The following is a 21,876-nucleotide window of genomic DNA, read 5'->3' on the forward strand; positions in this document are numbered from 1 at the left end:
GATTTACTCAATAGCTGCTGATCTTAGGCTTCCTGTTTGATTCATTTTTTTTCCTTGGATGACATGTGAGAGCCAGACACCATTTCCCTGATTGGAGCATCAGCCTTATGGCCAATTAGATTTCTGGCCTAGGCGAGAGTCCCGTCAACCCATTTGCTCTCCTTGCAGGTAATCGTGAACTAATCTGTGTTGTCCTGCAGTGCCCACCCCCCACAAATTTCCATCCATGTGGCTTCCAGTGGCTGTGTTATGCTGTGGTCTGAAAGGGGGCCTATACCTCCACACCATACTTATGAATCTGTGCAGCAGACTGCCATGATCACTTTATGAGCCGTGTTCTGCTGCAGTACCCCGGCTAGCATAGCAGGGTCACAAATGTAACAGGTTTGGCCATCTCCCTGTCTTACCATTGGCAAGCCAGCAGTGGCCAGTTACTCTCATCCACCTCACCTGGACCTTCCACCCTTCTCAAGCTGCAAATTACACTTGGGTCATCTGGGGTATAGTTAGGGCTTTATCTGTGCAACAGGGGTGGGCCATCAAGTAGCCTTTGCTGAAAGTGTGCATGAAGAAACAGGCATACACATGGCAGAAAAGATGGGAACGTTATACAAAAAATATCCTTCAGACTTCAACATTGTGATAGTCCTATTTCAGTATCACTCACACCGTGTTCCTCTGTACAGATGTAGCAATAGGTTCACAAGTACTTACTAGGCTACTGACCCTTTAGGGTACTTAAAAGCCTATCTATGAATTTTAAAATTTTTTTTCTATTGTACTTTAGATGCAAGTAACTCCTGAATTTTCCCCTTTTATTTTAGATGTGCATAATCCAGAGCACAACATTACAGTTTACCTCTTTCCATAAGGGACAAGGGAGCAAATCCAGGGAAGAACTTGATTACCCTCCATCTGTCAAGATTAAGTTTGAACAGAGTAAGAGAGGATTCTCAAGAAGTGGAATTCTCTGTGATGCATCTCTGTCCCTCCAATATGCTGTACTTATGCTACAGAAGAGAACGAGATCTCCTAAGCAGGTGTTTATGCTACCACTGGACTTGTGGATGTGCAGTGGGTTCTGAGAGGATAGGATCTGCTAAGGCTGTGTATGTGAGACCGAGATTTCCCTGCAGTAACCTATATGATACTAAAAATAAGGACAATGCTTTGAGATGATCAGTGTAGTTTTTGTGATCTTGGACCGTGGATACAAAACTAAAGTTCATTGTTAACATAAGTCCCTAGGTCCCTTACTATTAGATCAGTTTCATGGGAATGTTACCTATATAATAGTTGCAGGGCACCTCTTGCTTGCCGTATGATACTACTATACATTTTTTGGCATTTAGTTTTAGTCCATACTTTTGACACCAGCTATTTGTTTCAGAAAGGCCCTCTTGAAGGATCTTGGTGTCCTCCATAGAGTTTACAATGGCAAGTAGTTTACAGTTATTGGCAAACTTGTCAGCCATAAGCTCCTAACACTAGCCTTGACTTTTGAGAAGTAGATGCCAAAGAGGAGTGTCCCTTGAGGGATACCATAGGTATTTTAGAGGAGATGGCTCAACCAACCTTAATTTTCTGGGTTCTAGTTGTGAGCCAGATTGCTTATTCATCAAGTAACACTGGGATTAATGTTTAGTTGGGAGAGTTTTTAACAGTACACAAATGTGGAATGGACATGTTTTGAGTAGGGTGGCATGTTCCTGAGGTAAGCAGATGCAAGGAGGAACCAAAAATAGAAATAAAGAAGACTCTTTCTTGACTGTGTTTTACACTGAACGCACCCTCAATGGAGTCTGTATGTAGAACTGAGGGTGGATATGGATGTGACCTTGTAAGGCTAAGCAGACAGAGGCAACACAAAAAGTATTCAAGGTGAAAATAGCTGATGAAAAAAAATGAAAAACTGCTGACCAATACTAGTCGGTTTGAAAGATGCATCTTGCATCCATGATCAGACTAACTACTTAGTTCAGTATTCCTAATACAGTCCTCCATCAGGTGGTCCCACCTGTCCAGAGGGTGAGGGTGCTGTAACCAATACCCTTAGCATACTTCAGATCACCCAGTCTGCCTTTTGTGTCCAGATATTTTGAGGCTGAATATCTGTCTTGGCACCAGCAGGTGTACGTGCAGGCAGCCAAGTGAATGCTTCAATGTGCCTCTGCTCACCTCATTAGCTTCTACCAAGGCAGTTATTCCCATAACATCATGGAAGACACTACTGCCACTCCTAATATGACCCCTTCCTACAAGGAGAAGCAGCAGATGCTCAGCTGCTCAATTTACTGCCTCCCTTGTGGTCCTGGTTCATAGGTTCATACTAGGCTATCTGCCCTGGGGCATTTATAAGCCTAGCCCGATTGTGTTTGGCTTACGCCACCCCTTGATTTGAGTATACTGTGCCCTTTTTAAAGTTTAGTTTACTGTGCCTCTGTCTAATAGTGACATGGAAGTAATCCCCGGGACAAACCTATGATCCCCCATCCACTCATCAAGATTCTTCTTGAAGAGAGTCAGTGAGGTGCTCTGCCTAACATGAATTGGAATTCTATTCCAGAGCGAAGGGAGCCTCTGGGTTATGAATCTGTCCCTCCAGCATGTTCTATTTATTTCTGTGCTGAGGTTCAAGTCCCTCAAACGCGTGGCTCTAAGGGATTTAGATTTACTGAGGTGGAGCATGTCCATTAATTCTGGGTTGGACATAGCTTTATATGTCAGGCATAGATCGTCTCGAAGTAGGCGGTATGCAACTGAGTAGAGCTGGAGTTTTTTTAACCGAGCAGCATATGGCATCTGTTTGCATCCCCTGATCCTCCTGGTGAGGTACTTTTGGGGTCTTTCTAATTGCTGCAGGTGTCTGGTAAGGTACATCCCAAAGGGGGCATTGTATTCTATGATGGGCTTGATGAGGGATGAATAAAGGGGCATGATTACCTCTCTTGATCTAGATATGAATCCTTTCATGATGAGATGGGCTATGTAGAAGGTCTTTCTAACCACTTTGGCAATGTGGTTGTCAAAGGAGAGATTGCTATCAACTTGGGTCCCCAGATCCCTAATTACTTTCTCTGTACTTAATGGGTTACCACCTATGTGGTAATTTGTGGGCACATTGTTTTTGCCAAAGGGTATGACTATACACTTTTTGGCATTTAGCTTTAGACCATGGCTCTGGCACCAGTTATCCGTCTCCGCGAGACCTTTTTGAAGGATGTTTGTGTCAGCTGGAGAGTCGATTATGGTGCCCAGTTTGCAGTCATCTGCGAACTTGGTGTGCCATAGTCCTCCCACGTTGGCCTGTACCTCAGAAAAGTAAATACCGAACAAGAGAGGTCCCAGGACAAAACCTTGTGGGACGCCACTTGTGACCGGCTTTGAGTCTGACATGGCTCCAGCAACTCTGACTCTGTGGGTTCTGTCTTTGAGCCAGTTTGTGACCCATCTTGTGACATAGGGGTTTATATTTAGGCTGGATAGCTTATCTATGATGCCCAAGTGGGGTATTGTGTCAAATGCCTTTGCGAGGTCCAGATAGGCTGTGTGGACTACCTTCCCTTCATCTATGGCCTTGATGACTGCTTTGAAGAAGTTGACCAGGTTCAAAAGGCAGGATCTGCCCTTGAAGCCAAATTGGGTAGGATCTAGTGTCTGTAGGTCCCCAATGTCCTTGTGTATGAGTTCCATGATGATCCTCTCCATAGCCTTGCAGACTAGGCTAGTCAGGCTTATGGGGCGATAGTTTCCAGGGTCCGCAGAGGTGCCATCTTTGTGGAGTGGGACCACTGTTGCTGTACGCCATTCTTTGGGCACATGTCCTGTAGTGAGGCTGAGATTGTACAGAAGTTTTACTTGAGGGATTAGTTCTTCTTGGAGTTCATGTAGGATGCAACCCGGGATGCCATCTGGTCCCATGGAAGCAGTGTTTTTTGCTTTGGAGAGGGCTGCCTTCACCTGAGCATCAGAGATGTTTGGGAGGCTGCACTCTGCCGGGATAGATACTTACTTTTTTGGGGGTGGAGAAGTTTGCACTGAACCTGTCTGCCAGGATATTGGCGAGGTCTGTGGGTTCAGTGTATTTTTTGTCATTTAGAATCAACTCAGAACAAGTCTGGAAGTTGCATCCCAGGTTCCTAACATAACTGAAAAAGCCTTATGGTTGTTTATAGTGTCCTGTGCAGTTTTTCTCTCGAAGTTGGCCTTGGAGGATTTTATGAGGGATCATAATTTTTGCTAGTACTGATCAGAGATGCCTACCTTTTAGGGATTTTGCTCTATCATGTAGTAGCTTCCTCCTTCTGTTGTACAGTTTATTTATGGCTGGGGTCCACCAGACTGGATGCCTGCCTTTGGATGATTGGGTCTTGATTTTGTTTGGGATAGCATGATCCATGCATTCCTGGAGATGTCCGTAGAATGCGTTTATATAGGATTCTGCAGTTTGGGCTGTAGTTTCCACTGGCCCTGGGGCCTTGAAGGATTCCACTTGGTTTTGAGAAGTGTGAAGTTCGCTTTGAGAAGTTTTTCACTGTGGTTTTCTGGGCTGGGGTGGGGTCGGGATGTGGATATCCAGTGAAATTAATTTATGGTCTGATCTTACCAATGAGGGATATACTTCTGGTATGGAGCATAGAGTCCCCATGTTGGTAATGATCAGGTCTAGTATGTTTTCCCCTCTTGTGGGAGTGGTGACTAGTTGTTCCATAGCATTTGAGTTTATAAATTCCAGGAACCTTTGGGCTAAGGTGCTGGGGCTTGAGTAATGCTCCCAGTCTATGTTTGGGTAGTTGAAGTCGCCCAATATAATGGTGTTCGGAGAGATCTTCATGTTCTCCAATGTTTTCAGGAAAGCCGAGTGGGATTCCTGACTTTGAGAGGGTAGTCTGTAGGATGCTATAAACTGAAAAGCAGTCTTGCCCACTGTCAGTTGCACATGGATGGTCTCCGATACTTTTTGCAATGCCACTAACCTGGAGGTGTGGATATCCTTGATAAATATGGAAACTCCCCCTCCTTTTGTGGTTCGGTCCGGGTTTGGGGGGCCGAAAAGCATGACATGAGGTATAACCTGGTAGTGCTGGGGTGCTCTCTGGAGCCTTGAACCAGGTTTCTGTCACTGCAGAGATATCGATGTTCTCCATACTGAGGAGAGCTTCGAGTGCATACATCTTGAGGTTAAGACTTCTGGCATTTAGCAGCATTACCCTTAGTTTCTTGTTCCTTGTGCTGTCTATGGAGGTGGGTTTGACTTTTGAGCCTTGCCTAAAAAAGGCACTATGGGGTGGCAAGAGCCTTTGCCAATATCCGAAAGCCCAGGGGTGACAGGTGCAAGCCGTCCCTAGCAAAGCAACGTGGCTTGTCGAGCATGTCATCCCAGGCTGACAGACACTGGATCCCCTTTGAATGACACCAAAATTTTAGCCAATTGTTAAAATCAATCATTTTGTCTTTATACTGTGGCATCATTCTAGGTGAGGGTAAGATGCTGCTCAAGGTCAGGGTCATACCGGCCTGGGATATATGATCAGAGAGCTCCTCTATGTCTCTTTTCATGTAGTCGAGGGAGGTACGTCTCGGGTCATTCACACCAGCATGTACAATGACTGAGTCATATTTGTATTTGCTTTGGAGTGACCTGAGTGCTTGCGTTATGTGGCGGATCCTAGCGCCCGACAGGCAGCTCACTGTGACCTTCTCTTTATTCAGCCTGGTGAGCGGGACGTCAGTGTGTCTGTCAATAGAGTCACCTATTACAAGAGTATCAGGTGTGTTATTCAGCCTTAAGGGCTGTGACTGCTTGGCACACTGACTTTGTGTGCTATGTGTTGTACGTGTTTTGTTTTGGGGTAGCGTTTGCTTGGATGTCTGCTTTGGAGGTCTCTGTTGCTTAGGTAGATTTTTATTTAGAGCCTCCGAGTATGTTTTTGTGTTTTTATGTGTTTGGTTCGCTGTTGTGGTGGGACTATGTGATAATGGAATTGTGTTGTGTGAGGTTACCTTCTCCTCCTGACTGGTTACACCAGTTTTGAGATGAGAGAGCTCAGCCTCCAGTTTGGCTATATGGTTGCATCTCTCACATATATTTGAACCTGTTTGGAGGAGGAGAGGGTTGTCCGTGTACATGAGACAGCTGTAACATTGCCTCAAAGTTCCCAGATTCACCAGCTGGACTGGAGAGGAAACCATTGACTGACCTTTGGACATGCTAGACAAGCCTAGGTCTTTAATGTCTTCTGCTGGACAAGCCTAGGTCTTTAATTATTTCTACAGCAAGGGGCTCTTCATCTGTGCCAACATACTGACACTAACCTGAGTTAACTATGGCATCAATTCTGGCCACACTGATGGCTGTGATAAGCAAACAACTCAGGCACAGATACAAGCAGAATAACCCACATAAGCAGGCAGGGAGCCATTGTGCAACCAGTGATTTAAAGACATCTGAGATATTAGAAGTACACTTGTAAATTGTGTGGAAATTATTTATTCAAAGGCCTATGAAACTGTGCATGAGAAATTAAATAAAGAGTGACTAGAGAAATCCAGTGCATTGTTCAAATGGAAAGTGTTTGGTGGCCTGCTTAAGTTCTATGACTTGACAAATTGTTTGGGAGGGAATATTTTCCCTAACCAGATAAAAGTAGTAGATGTTATGCTAACACTGAACCTAAGGGCTGGCTTGCTAACAAAGGGAGAAAGAAGTATTGCATTGCATTAAGCATATGGGTGCAGCAATAAACCAGGGACACCATCAGGCTTAACTGGAGAAGATGGCTTGAGTACCTCCTTTGGTAGTTTCTTTCTATACATGCAGATGTACTACAAGTGCTTGCATATTAGTAGTTCACGGCACACATGCTCTGCCACTTGTTCTAAACGGTAAGTGTTCTAACTTCCAATAGTCCGATCTTAATTAGTTACCTTGCCCTCCCACTACCTGACCCTATTGAACTCTGTAGACTTACCAGAACCCTAACTCCTTACCCTAAAACTCCCATCTGGTCCATAACAATAACCATAGTATTCCCCTCCCATTCTTTAACCCTAAACTCACCGATCACTCAGCCTAAAACTCCACTCCCAAAGCCTAATATCCCTGATCAATCCTTAATCCTAAAACTTTACTTCTGTTCCCTAACCATAAAGTACCCGACTGCTTCCTAACCCTAAACTGCCCCAACCTTAAAGCCAAATCCCATTCCCAATCACTGTCTGAAACCTTAATTTCTGCTCTCACCCCTCCCACTGCCTCCCCATGGCTGCTGCATTACCTTGATTGAATTCATCTACTGTGTTTGGGCAAGGTGAGGCTGCTTTACTCTTTCTGCATGGCTGCCACACCTGGACTGAGCACAGAGTCGAGTTCAAGGTTGAGCAATAGCATGTGCGAGCTGTAACACACCTGAGTCTTTGCCTGCAAGTCATTGGACTTCAAGTACCTAAGACTCTGGTGCTTGCAGGAGGCCCAAGAATGCTGCATACATACTGCTTACTCGGACATGTTGTGGAAGTAGAAGGCAAAGGAAGGATGAAATGATTCATCCATTTCTTTGCCCTTCTTTTTGTCGTATTCCTCTTCTCTAACATTGCACTTGGAAATTTTCTCCTCTCTTTTTCCCTCATTGCATACTAAAGTGTTACGACAAAAATAGTTTGCCCTTAACAGTGGCATCAGTATGCACACCACCCTTCCTATCATTGCAAATTTATGAAAGATTAAGCCCAACATTTTTATTTTATTTTACATTTCTTTACCAGGAAAGTCTGACTTGGAACAAAGCCAGTTTTCAACGGAGGCCCAGGGAGAAACGCTCCAGATGCATGTCTTTGTAACTTTGTAACAGTGTCTGGACATGGAAGCCTCCTTCTCATAGTCCAACCAGGGAGCTCTCTGTGGATGATGATTGCAGCTTGGTGGCTCAGTTATAGGTAAGAGAAGCTGGAAGAAAGGTGATGCAGGCTATAACTGCAGGTATGTGGGTCAAAGACAAATGCCAGAGGGGAAGGCGCTACTCCTTAGTTTGAAAAAAGACAGCTTATCCTATGAAAGCGGCACACAGATGCATATACAAGTGTGCATGTGTCTTAAGATAAAAATATTATAGTTTAATGGCCATTTGGGAAGCTTTTCCATCTCTTTCAACCTTCTGATTTAAAAGTCTGTGTTTGCGCTTGTTTCCTGCCTTTCCTGTTACTAGTCTAGTCCAGGTACAGATTTGCTATATCCAGGACTCTTTGTAAGCTTCTGAGCCCCCAAGCCTTTCCGTGTTGGAGGGAAGCCTTCTAGCTTATCAGTGGGAGTGGTAAGCAGTAGGTAGCCTATCTACCACAAGAGGAGTGGTTCCTGGCCCAGAAATTGTAGCTATTGGCCATTTGGGCAGTTCTTTTCCATCTCTTTCAACTTTCTGGTTTAAAAGCCGCACTTATGCTTGTTTCCCACCTTTCCTGTAACTAGCCTATTCCAGATACAGAGTTGCTGTATCCAGGACTGTTGGTAAGCTTCTGTGCCCCCAAGCCTTTCTGTGTTGGAGGAAAGCCTTCTAGCTTATCAGTGGGAGTGGTAAGCACTAGGTAGCCTATCTACCACAAGAGGAGTGGTTCTGGCCCAGAAATTGTAGTTTATTGACCATTTGGACAGTTTGCCCATATTTTTCAACTTTCTGGTTTAAAAGACCACATCTGCGCTTGTTTCCCATCTTTCCTGTAACTAACCTACTGGGAAGCACTGGAAAGCCTTAAACTGATACAAGCCTTCTAGCTTAGAAGAGAGACTTTGGAGTGATTAAGTATCAGTTTTCTGTACTTTCTTGCTGTACTTAACTGTTTTCCGCCTAAACGCCGATTGTCCAGCATTTGTGGTGATTCAAAAGCTTGTTTTTTTTTCACATATTGTACTTATTTGACTGCCTGCACTTTTAAAAATTCATTTTTTGTTTAAATTTAACTGTTGTAGGCTACACACTAAAGTGCGATAGCCTTTTCTGATAGTTTGTAGTCGTTTAAAGCTGTTTTAAGTGTATTTTTTTTATTGTTTTTGCCTTATCTTTTCAAAACAATTCCTTGTTTCCCACCTTTCTAAACTAGTATAGTCCAGTTTTCAGGCTAGTGCTGAATTCAGGGCTGTGTTACAAGTTTCTGAGTTGCCCATACCTTACTTGGATAGAAGGAAGTTTCTCTGTTCACCTGTGAGAGAGGGGAACTTTGAGCAGCCTCTCTGTCCCTGGAGGAGTGATTCCAGCCCAGAAGTTAGTAGTTTATTGGCCATTTTGGGCTAATTTCTATCTCTTTCATTTCCCTGCTATAAAAACCATGTTTGCATGGTTTTGTGCGCCGGGCAGTGCCGGTTAGCTATGGTTAAATTTTTACTGGCTCTCCTCTTCAGTTTTTCCCTGGAAACTAGTCTTAACTCTCAACCTAAGCACTCAAAAAGCATCCTACAGGCAAGTGCTTGCTCAGACCTAATAGCAAGCACTAATATACTCTGACGCTTGATTGCCCAGCAGGGCAAGGCTCTTTATTCACCCCTCACCAACCAAGCAGCTCACCCTACTATTCAGGCATGACCAAAGGTCAATTTCAGGTGTACTCTCCAGTCCAGCTGGTGAATCTGGGTGTCCTGAGGCAATGTTACAATTGCCTCATGTACACAGACAACCCTCTCCTCCTACCAAAAAACACTAGCATATGCGAGAGATGCAATTTATACAGCCAAACTGGAGGCTAAGCTGTCTCCACCCAAGACTGGAACAGACAAGTCAATAGGAGAAGGTTAACACTTGCAGCACACCTCCAGCCACACACAGACCTACTAAACCAGCACTGGCAAAAAATACACATAAATACACAAAATCATACTTGGAGGCTCTAAATAAAAACCTGCAAAATCATCAGAGACCTCCAAAGCAGACACCCAAACAACCGGCACCTCCCGTCACAAACCAGGCAACACATAAAACACAAAATCAGTGTCCCGCACAATCACAGCCCTTAAGGCAAAATAACATACCTAACACACTAGTAATAGGTGACTCTGTAGTCAGGCACACTGACATCCCACTCATTAGGCTGAACAAGCAGAAGGTTACTGTTAGCTGCCTGTCGGGAGCCAAAATCCGCCACATAACACAAGCACTCAGGTCACTCCAGAACAAGTACAAATATGACTCTTTCATTGTTCATGTTGGTGTGAATGACCTGAAATGTACCTCCCTCGACTACATGAAAAGAGACGTGGAAGAGCTCTCTGATCATGTAGCCCAGGCTGGTATGACTCTGACCCTGAGTAGCATCCTGCCCTCACCAAGAATGATACCTCAGTATAAAGAAAAAATGATCAATTTCAACAACTGGCTAAGCTTCTAGTGTCATTCAAAGGGGATCCAGTGTCTGTCAGTCTGGGACGACATGCTCGACAAGCTGCATTGCTTCACAAGCGACTGCTTGCACCTGTCACCCCTAGGCTTTCGAATACTGGCCAAAGCTGTTGCTACCCCCATAGTGCCTTTTTTTAGGCAAGGCTGAAAAGTCAAACCCACCTCCGTAAACAGCACAATTAACAAAAAAACGAGGGTTATGCTACTCAACGCCAGGAGTTTAAATCTCAAAATACATACACTCGAAGCACTCCTCAGTATGGAGAACATCGACATCTGTGCAGTAACTGAAACCTGGTTCAAGGCTCCAGAGAGCACCCCAGCACTACTGGGCTACAACTCGTACCACACGTTTCGGCCACAGAACATGGACCGAAACACAAAAGAAGGGGGTGTATCCATATTCATCAAGGATACCTACACATCCAGGTTAGTGGCGCAGCATGATACCTCTGAGATCATCCATGTGCAGCTAACACTGGGCAAATCTACAATGCAAATTGTGGCCTGCTACAGATCACCCTCCATGACCCAGGAACACCACTCCACCTTTCTGGAGACACTGGAAAACATGAAGGTCCAACCGAACACCCTGATATTGGGCTATTTCAATTACCCTACCATTAACTGGGAAAACTACTCGAGTACAAATTCCCAGGCCCAGCACGTCCTGGAATTCATCAACTCAAATGCCCTGGATCAGCTGGTAAACTCCCCTACCAAAGTTGAAAACATAGTGGACCTGGTCATCACAAACATAGGCGACAGGTGTTCCACACCGGAGGTCAACCCGTCACTGATTAGATCAGACCATAAACTAATCACTCTGGATGTCCATACCCCACCACCACCACCCCCAGTTAAGGAAACCACAGTAAAAAAACATTTCTAAAGCAAACTTCACCTTACTTAAAACAGAGGCAGTAAGTTTCACAGCCCCCATGCTAAAGGATAATGCTACCCAAGATGCAGAAACCTTTACAAATGCACTCTGTGAGCACCTACAGGGATGCATGGATTGTGCCGTCCCTAGCAAAACCAAGACTCGCTCCTCTAAGAGAAGGAAACCAGTCTGGTTGGACCCCTGCCATAAACAGGCTATACAATCCCAAGAAGGAAAGACATCGCTGATCAGTATCCGTAAGAAACTAAGGTCCCTCATAAAATCATCCAAGGCTAATTTTGAAAGAAAAATAGCCATGGATTCAAAAGATAACCACAAAGCCTTCTTTAGCCATGTTAAGAATCTAAGTGGCAACTCGCAGATATGCACTGAACTAGTGCAAAATAGCACAAAATGTACTGAACCTACTGATATTGCCAAAATCCTGGCAGATAGATTCAGTGCAAACTTCACCCCCCTCTCACCCCCAAAATGGCCCACAACAATACTGGAAAAGTGTACTGTCCCGGAAATCACAGATGCACAGGTGAAAAAAGCCAAAAACACAGTGTCAGTGGGTCCAGATGGTGTCCCAGGCTGTGCCTTGCACAAACTACAGAACAAACTAACCCCCCCACCTAAACACACTGTTCAACCTCAGCCTCTCCATAAGCTGAGTGCCCATAGAATGGTACACAGCAACAGTTATTCCACTCCACAAAGGAAGGGCAACAACTGACCCTGATAACTATCGCCCCATAAGCCTGACTAACCTTGTCTGCAAGGCTATGGAGCGCATCATCGTGGAACTCATTAACAAAGACATTGGGAACTTCCAAATACTTGACCCGACCCAGTTCGGCTTTAAGGGCAGATCATGCCTACTAAACCTGGTTGACTTTTTCGAGACAGTCACCAAGACCATAGATGAGGGAAAGGTTTTTCACACAGCCTACCTTGACCTCGCCAAGGCTTTCGACACCATTTCCCACTTGGGTATTACAGAACAACTCGCCAGCCTGAACATAAACCCCTTCGTCACGAAATGGGTTGCCAACTGGCTTACAGACAGAACTCGCACTGTAAGAATAGTGGGCTCCAGGTCTGACTCTAAGCCACTCACAAGTGGTGTCCCGCAAGGTTCAGTCCTGGGACCCCTACTGTTTGGCATATACTTCTCAGAAGTACAGGCAAACACAGGAGGACTATGGCTAACCAAGTTCACTGATGACTGCAAACTGGGAGCCATAACTGACTCTCCGGCTGACACGGACATCCTCCAAAAGGGCCTTACTGAGATGGAAACCTGGTGTCAAAATCATGGCCTCAAGCTAAATGCCAAAAAATGCATAGTCATCCCATTTAGGAAAAACAAAACACCCACGAATTACCACATAGGTGGCAGTCCCCTTAATACAGAAGAGGTAATAAGAGATCAGGGACACAGGTAGATAGTAATCTCTCCTTTGACAGTCATATTGCCAAAGTAGTTAGGAAATCCTTCTATGCGGCCCATCTAATTACTAAAGGATTTGCATCTAGAAATAAAGAGGTTATAGTACCCCTCTACTTGTCACTCATCAGACCCATCATAGAGTACAATGCCCCATTTGGGATGTACCTCACAAGACACTTCCAACAGCTTGAGAAACCACAAAAGTACATCACCAAGAAGATTACTGGCCTCAAACATATGTCCTTTGCAGCCCGACTGAAAAAACTCCAGCTGTACACAGTGGCATATTGCTTACTCAGAGGTGATCTCTCCCTGACTTACCAAGCCATGTCCAACTCAGAATTGATGGACATGCTCCACCTAAAGAAATCCAAGTCACTGCGAGCCACATGCTCTAGTGAGCTAGACCTTGCCACAACAATAAATAGAAAATGCTGGAGGGATAGATTCCTGTCACAGAGACTCCCCATACTTTGGAACAAAATTCCAAACTACATTAGGCAGAGCCCCTCACTAACACACTTCAAGAGAAACCTTGACGAGTGGATGGGTAACAGAAAATACACCCCTGGGATCACTTCATTGGCTCTGCTTGACAGAGGATCAGTTAATTAATCAATGGGGCGGCGAAAGCCGACACACACTGGCTAGGCTTATAAATGCCCTCGGGCAGATAGCCTAGTACCTACCTATGAATCTATATATTTATATAGCTATATATGTATATCTGTCAAAATGCTTTTGTTGAACTGCTGTATTTGTTGAAATGGGAATGACGGACTTCTTTAGCGGATTCCCATTTCATCATGCAGCAGCAGCAGTTCTGTGCGAGATTGTCTAACAGCAGGCGTAAGAAGTGCTCTCCTTTTTCTTGCTGTTGTGTGACCTCAGACTTGGTACATTTAAGCTGTGGGAGGCATGGTGGTGCAGGGGGCTTGTCCACTGAAAAAAAACACTTGTTTGGATGCTTTTTTTTACTAAACATTCCATTAATGTAAGCTGATCAGAATGTTGGTCAACATAGGGACTTTTTGTTCTTTCATTATGTACTTGTTGAAACAGAAAACATATCCGGTTAAATTCAAATAAAAAATACTCTTCTCTTTTTAAAGGGGTTGCCTTTGCAGAAGGCATTGCAAGCGGATTGAGCACCACTATTGCTGTATTTTGCCATGAAGTACCGCATGAACTTGGTGAGTTTATAAGTCTGCTGTTTACATAGCATAATGGATGTGTTTTTCTTGTGTGTTTTTTGGATAACAACTGCAGTCTCTCACACAACATGTTAAGTTGAAAGAATTTTCATGTCTAGAATGTGCTGTTTCTAGCAATTTGCATATCTGCATCATAGAAGTTTTTGCAGAAGTAATGCTTCCTTAAAAAATTTATAAACTAAACTAAGCTCTTTGTGCCCCACAGATTGTATATCCACAATAATCTTCATTGTTTGGATGTGCAGTACTTTGAGGGGCTGATGAATGAAGAGAATGAGAGAAAGAGAAGGCTGGATGATGTAGGGATAGTGAATCAGGAAGTGCAATGGATTAGCAAGGCGGAAGTAAGGATAGCTATGAAGAGGATGAAGAATGGAAAAGCTGTTGGTCCAGATGACATACCTGTGGAAGCTTGGAGGTGTTTAGGAGAAATGGCAGTGGAATTTTTAATCGGATTGTTTAATGAAATCTTGGAAAGTGAGAGGATGCCTGAGGAGTGGAGAAAAAGTGTTTTGGTACCTATTTTTAAGAATAAGGGTGATGTGCAGAGCTGTAGTAACTACAGAGGGATAAAACTGATCAGTCACAGCATGAAATTATGGGAAAGAGTAGTGGAAGTTAGGTTAAGAAGAGAGGTGATGATTAGTGATTAGCAGTATGGTTTCATGCCAGGAAAGAGCACTACAGATGCGATGTTTGCTCTGAGAGTGTTGATGGAGAAGTACAGATAAGGTCAGAAGGAGTTGCATTGTGTCTTTGTGGACTTAGAGAAAGCATATGACAGGGTGCCTAGAGAGGAATTGTGGTATTGCATGAGGAAGTCGGGAGTGGCAGAGAAGTATGTAAGAGTGGTACAGGATATGTACAAGGGTAGTGTGACAGCGGTGAGATCTGCCATGAGAGTGACAGATGCGTTTAAGGTGGAGGTGGGATTACATCAAGGATTAGCTCTGAGCCTTTTCTTATTTGCACTGGTGATGGACAGGTTGACAGACGAGATCAGACAGGAGTCCCCGTGGACTATGCTGTTTGCAGATGACATTGTGATATGTAGTGAGAGTAGGGAACAGGTTGAGGAAACCCTGGAGAGGTGGAGATATGCTCTAAAGAGGAGAGGAATGAAGGTCAGCCGGACTTAGATGGAATATGTGTGTGTGAATGAAAGGGAGGACAGAGGAATGGTGAGAATGCAGGGAGTAGAGTTGGCGAAGGTGGATGAGTTTAAATACTTGGGATCAACAGTTCAGAGTAATGGTGAGTGTGGAAGAGAGGTGAAGATGAGAGTACAGGCAGGGTGGAGTGGGTGGAAAAGAGTGTTAGGAGTGATTTGTGACAAACAAGTACCAGTAAGAGTGAAAGAGAAGGTCTACAAAAGGGTAGTGAGACCAACTATGTTATATGGGTTAGAGATAGTGGCATTGACAAAAGGCAGGAGTCAGAGTTGGATGTGGCAGAGTTAAAGATGTTAAGATTTGCACTGGGTGTAACGAGGGTAGACAGAATTAGGAATAAGTATATTAGAGGGTCAGCCCTGGTTGGACAGTTTGGAGACAAAGCCAGAGAGGTGAGATTGCATTGGTTTGGACATGTGCTGAGGAGGGATGCTGGGTATATTGGGAAAAGGATGCTAAGGATGAAGCTGCCAGGTAAGAGGAAAAGAGGAAGGCCTAAGATAAGGTTTATGGATGTGGTTAGAGAGGACATGCAGGTGGTTGGTGTGACAGAGCAAGATGCAGAGGACAGGAAGAAGTGGAAATAGGTGATCCACTATGGCGACCCCAACTGGGAAAAGCTAAAAGAAGAAGTTTGGATGTGCACATTAAAAGTATGTATCCATGTACAACTGTTGTGGAGGGTCAAAATGAGCGAGTGGTACTCATAGAGACTACATACAGGTCTACAGTGAAACATTAACTGGTGCCAAAGTCACAGATTAAAACTCAATGCCAAAAAGTGCATTATAGTGCCTTTTGGGAAAACGTCCACTCAGGTTAATTACTCCATCGATAAGACACCCCTAAGAGTTGACCCAGTAGTTAGGGATCTCGGAACATATGTAGACAGTAATTTGGCCTTTGACTAACATGTAACCAAGGTAGTAAGGGTATGGCAGCAAGGTCCAAGGGAAGTTAGACTACCACTTTACTCGGCCCTTATCAGAATGACCAGCAACAATTGGAATAGCCACAGAGGTTCCTCACCAATAGACTCCACAGTATTAACATACTGACCTATACATATCACCTTACAGCCCTATCTCTATATTCCCATCTCCTACAGGTTACTGAGAGGTGATCAATGCCTGGCATATAAGGCATCCTCAGATCCAGCCCTGATCAATCTTTCGCACGTACGCAAAACGAATAGCACCAGAAATGCTAGATCCAAGGATTTAAACTTTTTGTGACATAAGTAGAACATGCTAGTGAGACAGATGTGTGTCTCAAAGGATCCCCACACATTGATATTGGGTCTGCACCCATGTGAAGCAGATTACATCCCTATCTGAATTCAAACATAACCTTGACCATTGAATGGGAAATCGAAAATTCACCCCCAGTCTGGCTCTCATGTCTCTGATAGAAGCTGACAGTAAATATTCCCTAAAGTAACATATCCCCCCTCCCACTAAACCTTTAGCAACCTCCTACCTAACATACTCATCCAAACATACGCCCATGTTACATGGAGAAACAATTGGGTTGGGTTGCGCAGCTAAGCTTATAAAGGCCCTTGTGGTTCTTAGCCAAGTGTATACCTATAAACCTTTGTATTGTTTCCCACAAGTTGAATTTATTTCTATGTAATTTGATCCTTCCCTTTTCTACAGATCCTACTTCCATTTCTTTTATAATATTCAGTACTTCAAATGTAGTTGGTTTAGACTTTGAACTTCATAAGGCCATACTATGTCTAGGCAACTCAGATCCTGTGTCCAGCTCAAAAAAATAATATCCTTAGTTATAGCCATTTGTTCCACCACCAATATTTCTGACAGTATTTTTGTCGGCAGTTTTTAAAATCTATCAACTCATTACGCTCCAAAAATATTCTCGCAGTTGCCTTTCTTCCTTATCACACCTCCAACATTTGCTTTCTACCTGAGTAACGATTCTTTGAAGTCTGTTTGGGATATAAAAATAACTATGGGAAATACTTCCAAACAAAAACCCCAAACCTTCTGGGCTTGGTTGCATACTTGGAAGCCATACATATGCCCTCCCATTGCTCCCTTGTAAATTGCTTTCCAGTCTTTTCTAACCACCTCTGATTGATTCTTATAGCTATCATGCAGTATTTTATATACACTACTAATTATCTCCATTTTAAAAACAGCTTCTTTTATAGGTTTGACTGAAAACTCTCATCAGAGCAGGTCTTTCACATAGGACTCCCCTATCCCTTTTTCTTTGTCTATACTGACATCAATCCCTGATAGGGAAGGTAGTCTCTAACATGCAGTCCAAACTTCTTGGCCTCATCCTACTCTATTATCTTTCCAGCTGTTTGCTCACAATACCTTATATCTTTTGACAGTTTTCAACAGTAAATTCCAGTCCCCTCTTGCCAATTTTCTGTACCCCTACTTGTAGTCATCCCTATTGAGCAAAATCTCCTTTCTCGATTCATGTGTTGGCTTAGTCCTAAGAATAGGTGCTGCAGTTTTATGAATATGATATTCTGTATGGTGGTGGTTATTCCCCATAAGGATCTACATCCAAAATCACACTCTTTCTCCTTATTCTTGAACTCCCCTGCCTCATCATTAGTCTTTTCCACTTTGAATTATAACATGCTTGTGTCATGTATATGAGCCTTAACTGTGTAGCACTTTGAATTATAACATGCTTGTGTCATGTATATGAGCCTTAACTGTGTAGCACTTTGAATTATAACATGCTTGTGTCATGTATATGAGCCTTAACTGTGTAGCACTTTGAATTATAACATGCTTGTGTCATGTATATGAGCCTTAACTGTGTAGCTCTAAAATATCCCAAACCACCCTACTCTATTGGGAGGATCTCTTATCCCACTTAACTATTGCCCTCTTTCCCTCCCAAATACATTTCTTCAACGTTTTATTTATTATCCACACCTTTTCCTCTGGTTGATAAAAGTATGCCTGATCTGTACATAAAACTAAATGGCCTAAAAAAATTTTTCACTGCTTCTATGTTTCTACCCATATCCATAAACAAGAGCTTCGAGTTTCTCAGCTTTTGTAACATCTTTTGTTTAGTCTCTTCCCACATAACGTTAGCTGCCATTACAAAAGCGTTTTTAATCCATACGCTTAACTTTCTTATGTCCTTATAAATTTAGGAATTGCTGAACCACGTCATGAGTGGGTACAGAATTTACAGCTATAGCCTTTGATTTATCAATAGTCATGTCTTTTCAGAATATAAAAGTAAATGGTCTCAGAATGTTCCACAACACCAAGATGTCCTTTTCTGGTATCGGGTATAAAGTAATATCATCTGCAAATAAAGTCAACTTTTCTTGATTACTATACCAATTATAACATTGCATCATTTCTGAGTCTCTTATTTTCTTTTGCTAGTGGTTAGAAGTGCAAAGCAAATAAGAAAAATGAAAGAGGACACCTCTGCTTGGTTCCTCTGTTAAAACTCAGTGCGTCAGAGAGGTATCCTCTCACTTTAATTCTTGCCTCTAATCCTTCATATATCCTCCTAATTAACCTTTTTGATTGTATTAGGGAATGCTAATGCTTCCATTGCCCTGTTCGTAAAATCCCAGCTGACTCTGCTGAATGCTGTCTCTGCATCAAGACACAGCAACAGTATTTTCTTACATTCTTCCTCCCTCTGGATCATTTAATGTTCTTTTAATGTTGTCAGATGTTTGCCTCTCCTCCACAAAACCACATTGATCCATATGTATCGGTTTTGGCAACACCTTTGCCATTCATTTAGCTGGAACATACATAAATACACTATAATCATGGTTTAAAATTAAAATGGGTCTACAAGAGGCTGAGTCTGAAAGATCTTTCCCCTTTATGGGTAATACAGCCACCACAGCTTTCTTCCAAGATGTTGGGATTTCCCCTCCTTTTAAAATACTATTAAACAAAATCTTCCTGATCTGTATCACTTTCTTCTCTCTAAACTTGCATGAAAATACCGTCTGTTCCTTGAGAATTCCCTACAGACTGATTAAACATCATAACTTTTATCTACCTCCTGCCTCAACTATTAGTCATTGAGCCTCACATTCCTCGAATCTTGACATAATTAAGTCTTCCATAAATGTGTGTGCTGTTTCTTGGTTTTCACATTTCTCTGTTTTATATATATTTTCGAAATATCTCTAATACCTCTAGAGGATCTCAAGTTATTTTTCTTATCATAGGCTCCTTAAGTTTGACAACAACCTTTTCTACTTTCTATAGCCTAAGTCACTGTGCTAAAAGTTTTTCTGCTCTGGAGTTATCAAAAACAAACTGCTTAAAGCAGTCTTTCTAAACTCCTGTATATTTAGCACTCTGCGGTTGCTCCTCATCTTGTTCTATGAGATTCCCCTTATTCTGCAATACTTTAACATTTGTCAGCCCTTCTAAATAATTAATTTTACTTCTTAGCCTTATCTCTTTCTCTTTTATTTCTACCCTATTTTTGTTATTATTATTATTATTATTATTAGTAGTAGTAGTAGTAGTAGAATGCTTTTTATTGAAATTGGCTTTGTGGCTCTGTCTTTCTGTCCCTCTGTGGTTCTATCACGTTCCTCACTGCACTGAGCTGTCCAGGTTGCTGAAGTAGTGTGCATTGCATAATGATTGCTTCCCACTGGAAGTAGATGATGTTCTTCATCTTTCACTGTTGCAGTCATCACATTTGTGTTATCCCTGCCAGGGAAGCCCTTGGCCGGTCCAAATACCAGAGACTTACTATTTCTGCGTTGGCTGCTGTCGCTGAGGGCTGATGTCAGGTCGTCAGTGGTATAAAGTAAGGAAGCCGACGCCATTCCATCAGTCTTTCTTGCCATGGAGCCCGAAGTAGAAGCAGTTCACACTAGTGCCGGTCGGCCGCTACCCGAGTTTCATTTCCGAGTTGAAGTCTTTGAAAGCTAAGTACCCCATTGGGGATCCTTTTTTTCTTGCACTAACTGATGTCAGAAAAAGTTAATAATTGTCTCGCCTGTGGAAAGCAAATACCACACTGAGACTTCCATTCTTACTGCGTCACTTGTCTAGGCCCAGGTCACGATGTCCCCCGTTGTCGCTTCTGTGCTTTAACGGCAGAACTATCTGTCGTCGGGCCCTTATTGTAGCCAGATATTTTCATTTACAGTCCTTGAATTCCAATATGGTTTCTGTAAGCCATCCGACAGCAGATCTTCTGAAAAAAACGTAAAGATAAAGACAGAGACAGACCGCACAGATCCAAACCTTCTGACGACACTTCCGTTAAACTAGTCATCAGTACTTCAGTACTCAGTGAGGCACTTTTGCAGCCCCTGAAGCACACTTCAGTTGATTCACAGGCCACTACCAAGACCGTTTTGGAGTCCGGTATGCCGCAAAACTCTTCGTCTAAGGATCCTGCTGTTGTCTCCACCTTGGATGGGTCTGGAGCTGCTGAGCAGGCACCAGCTTCCGACAAATTCCTTTTCCGTTCTTTTGAAAATAACCAAGTTCCTTAGGCCCAGGGTTCGAACCACACCCAAGAAACCGACTACCCAGTCTCAGGCACCTGCTACCTTGCCTCAGTCTCAAATGCTTAAAATGGCAGAAGACCTTATTATGCTGATCAGGGGAAGCCAAGCTACCCCCTCAAAAAGAGAGAGATCTGTCCCCAGTAGTTTTGTCTGAGTAAGAGTCAGATGAATCTGATGCATCTGACTATGGAGACATGCAGTCTCTCTCCACTTATGAGGATTCTGATGCAGAGGAATCCATTCCTTCAGCCTCTCCCCCAGAGGATTTTTCCTTTGGGGAAACCCTGCATACTTTAAGGGAGCATTTCCAGTGGGAGAATCAGGACTACCCTCAGTCTAAAAAGAGACTCCAGGAGTTCTGCAACACAGACCCTTGGCCATCCCCCCCAGTCTGGATGTGGTGGATGATGTTTTCCTTGAATCCAGCTTGACTCCTGATGCCCTACCTCCTGCTCCCAGAAAACCAGACAGATACTACAGAGTCCCTGACTCACACAGATATCTTTTTAAAAATCCAACAGCTGACCCTGAGGTCATTTCTCAAGGGCCAAAAGGGATTAAAGCAACCTCTGCTAAGAATCCCACCCCCTCAGACAGGGATTCCCGAGCATTGGACAGATGGGGTAAAAAAAATACACCTCAGCTACTCTTGCTATCAGGGCACTAAATTGTCAGTTCCATATGCTTAAATATCAGCAACATACCTTGGAACTCTTTAACAAAACTGTCATTTTGTGGCTCACTGCTGTTCTTCTGCTATGATAAACATTTCTGTAGTGTTAACTGTCTAAAAGAGTGTAGGCTAGTAGCTTTAGTATTGTTCCCCACTCTCCCTCCCTGTTGGTTTCTTGCTGTTATACTTGGTGGCTTTGCAGATGCCCGCCCCTACTGTAAATTTGATCTGGGACACTCCTGCCAGTCTAGTGTCATTAGTTCATTCTACCTAATACAGAGAGAACATTTGAGGAAGGCCAACCCACTTAGTTTCCTAACCTTTAATTATCTTCTGCTTCTCCACTCTCCCTTTCCTTTACAAAAAAAAACTCTGCTAGAATCTCCCAGTGTTCTGCTTAACTTTAACAAAAAAAACGTATGCTTGTTTCCTGCCTTTCCTGTAACTAGTCTACTCCAGATACAGATTTGCTATATCCAGGACTGTTTGTAAGCTTCTGAGCCTGTGTTGGAGGGAAGCCTGCTAGCTTATCAGTGGGAGTGGTAAGCACTAGGTAACCTATCTACCACATAAGGAGTGGTTCT

The 21,876-nt window shown here is 43.3% G+C and overlaps 1 protein-coding gene across 1 annotated transcript in view; it reads left to right on the forward strand.

Annotated features, from left to right (window-relative positions):
• SLC39A5 (solute carrier family 39 member 5) overlaps positions 1–21,876 on the forward strand; it is a 411,070-nt gene that overhangs the window by 294,777 nt on the left and 94,417 nt on the right. Inside the window, exon 9 of the mRNA XM_044083712.1 lies at positions 13,831–13,911. Coding sequence (XP_043939647.1) covers positions 13,831–13,911 — 81 coding nt within the window. The remainder of the gene's footprint in view (positions 1–13,830; positions 13,912–21,876) is intronic.

Source organism: Protopterus annectens, chromosome 9.part0 (assembly GCF_019279795.1).
Source record: "Protopterus annectens isolate FY-2018-M chromosome 9.part0, PAN1.0, whole genome shotgun sequence".
In the NCBI taxonomy this organism is placed as follows: domain Eukaryota; kingdom Metazoa; phylum Chordata; order Ceratodontiformes; family Protopteridae; genus Protopterus; species Protopterus annectens.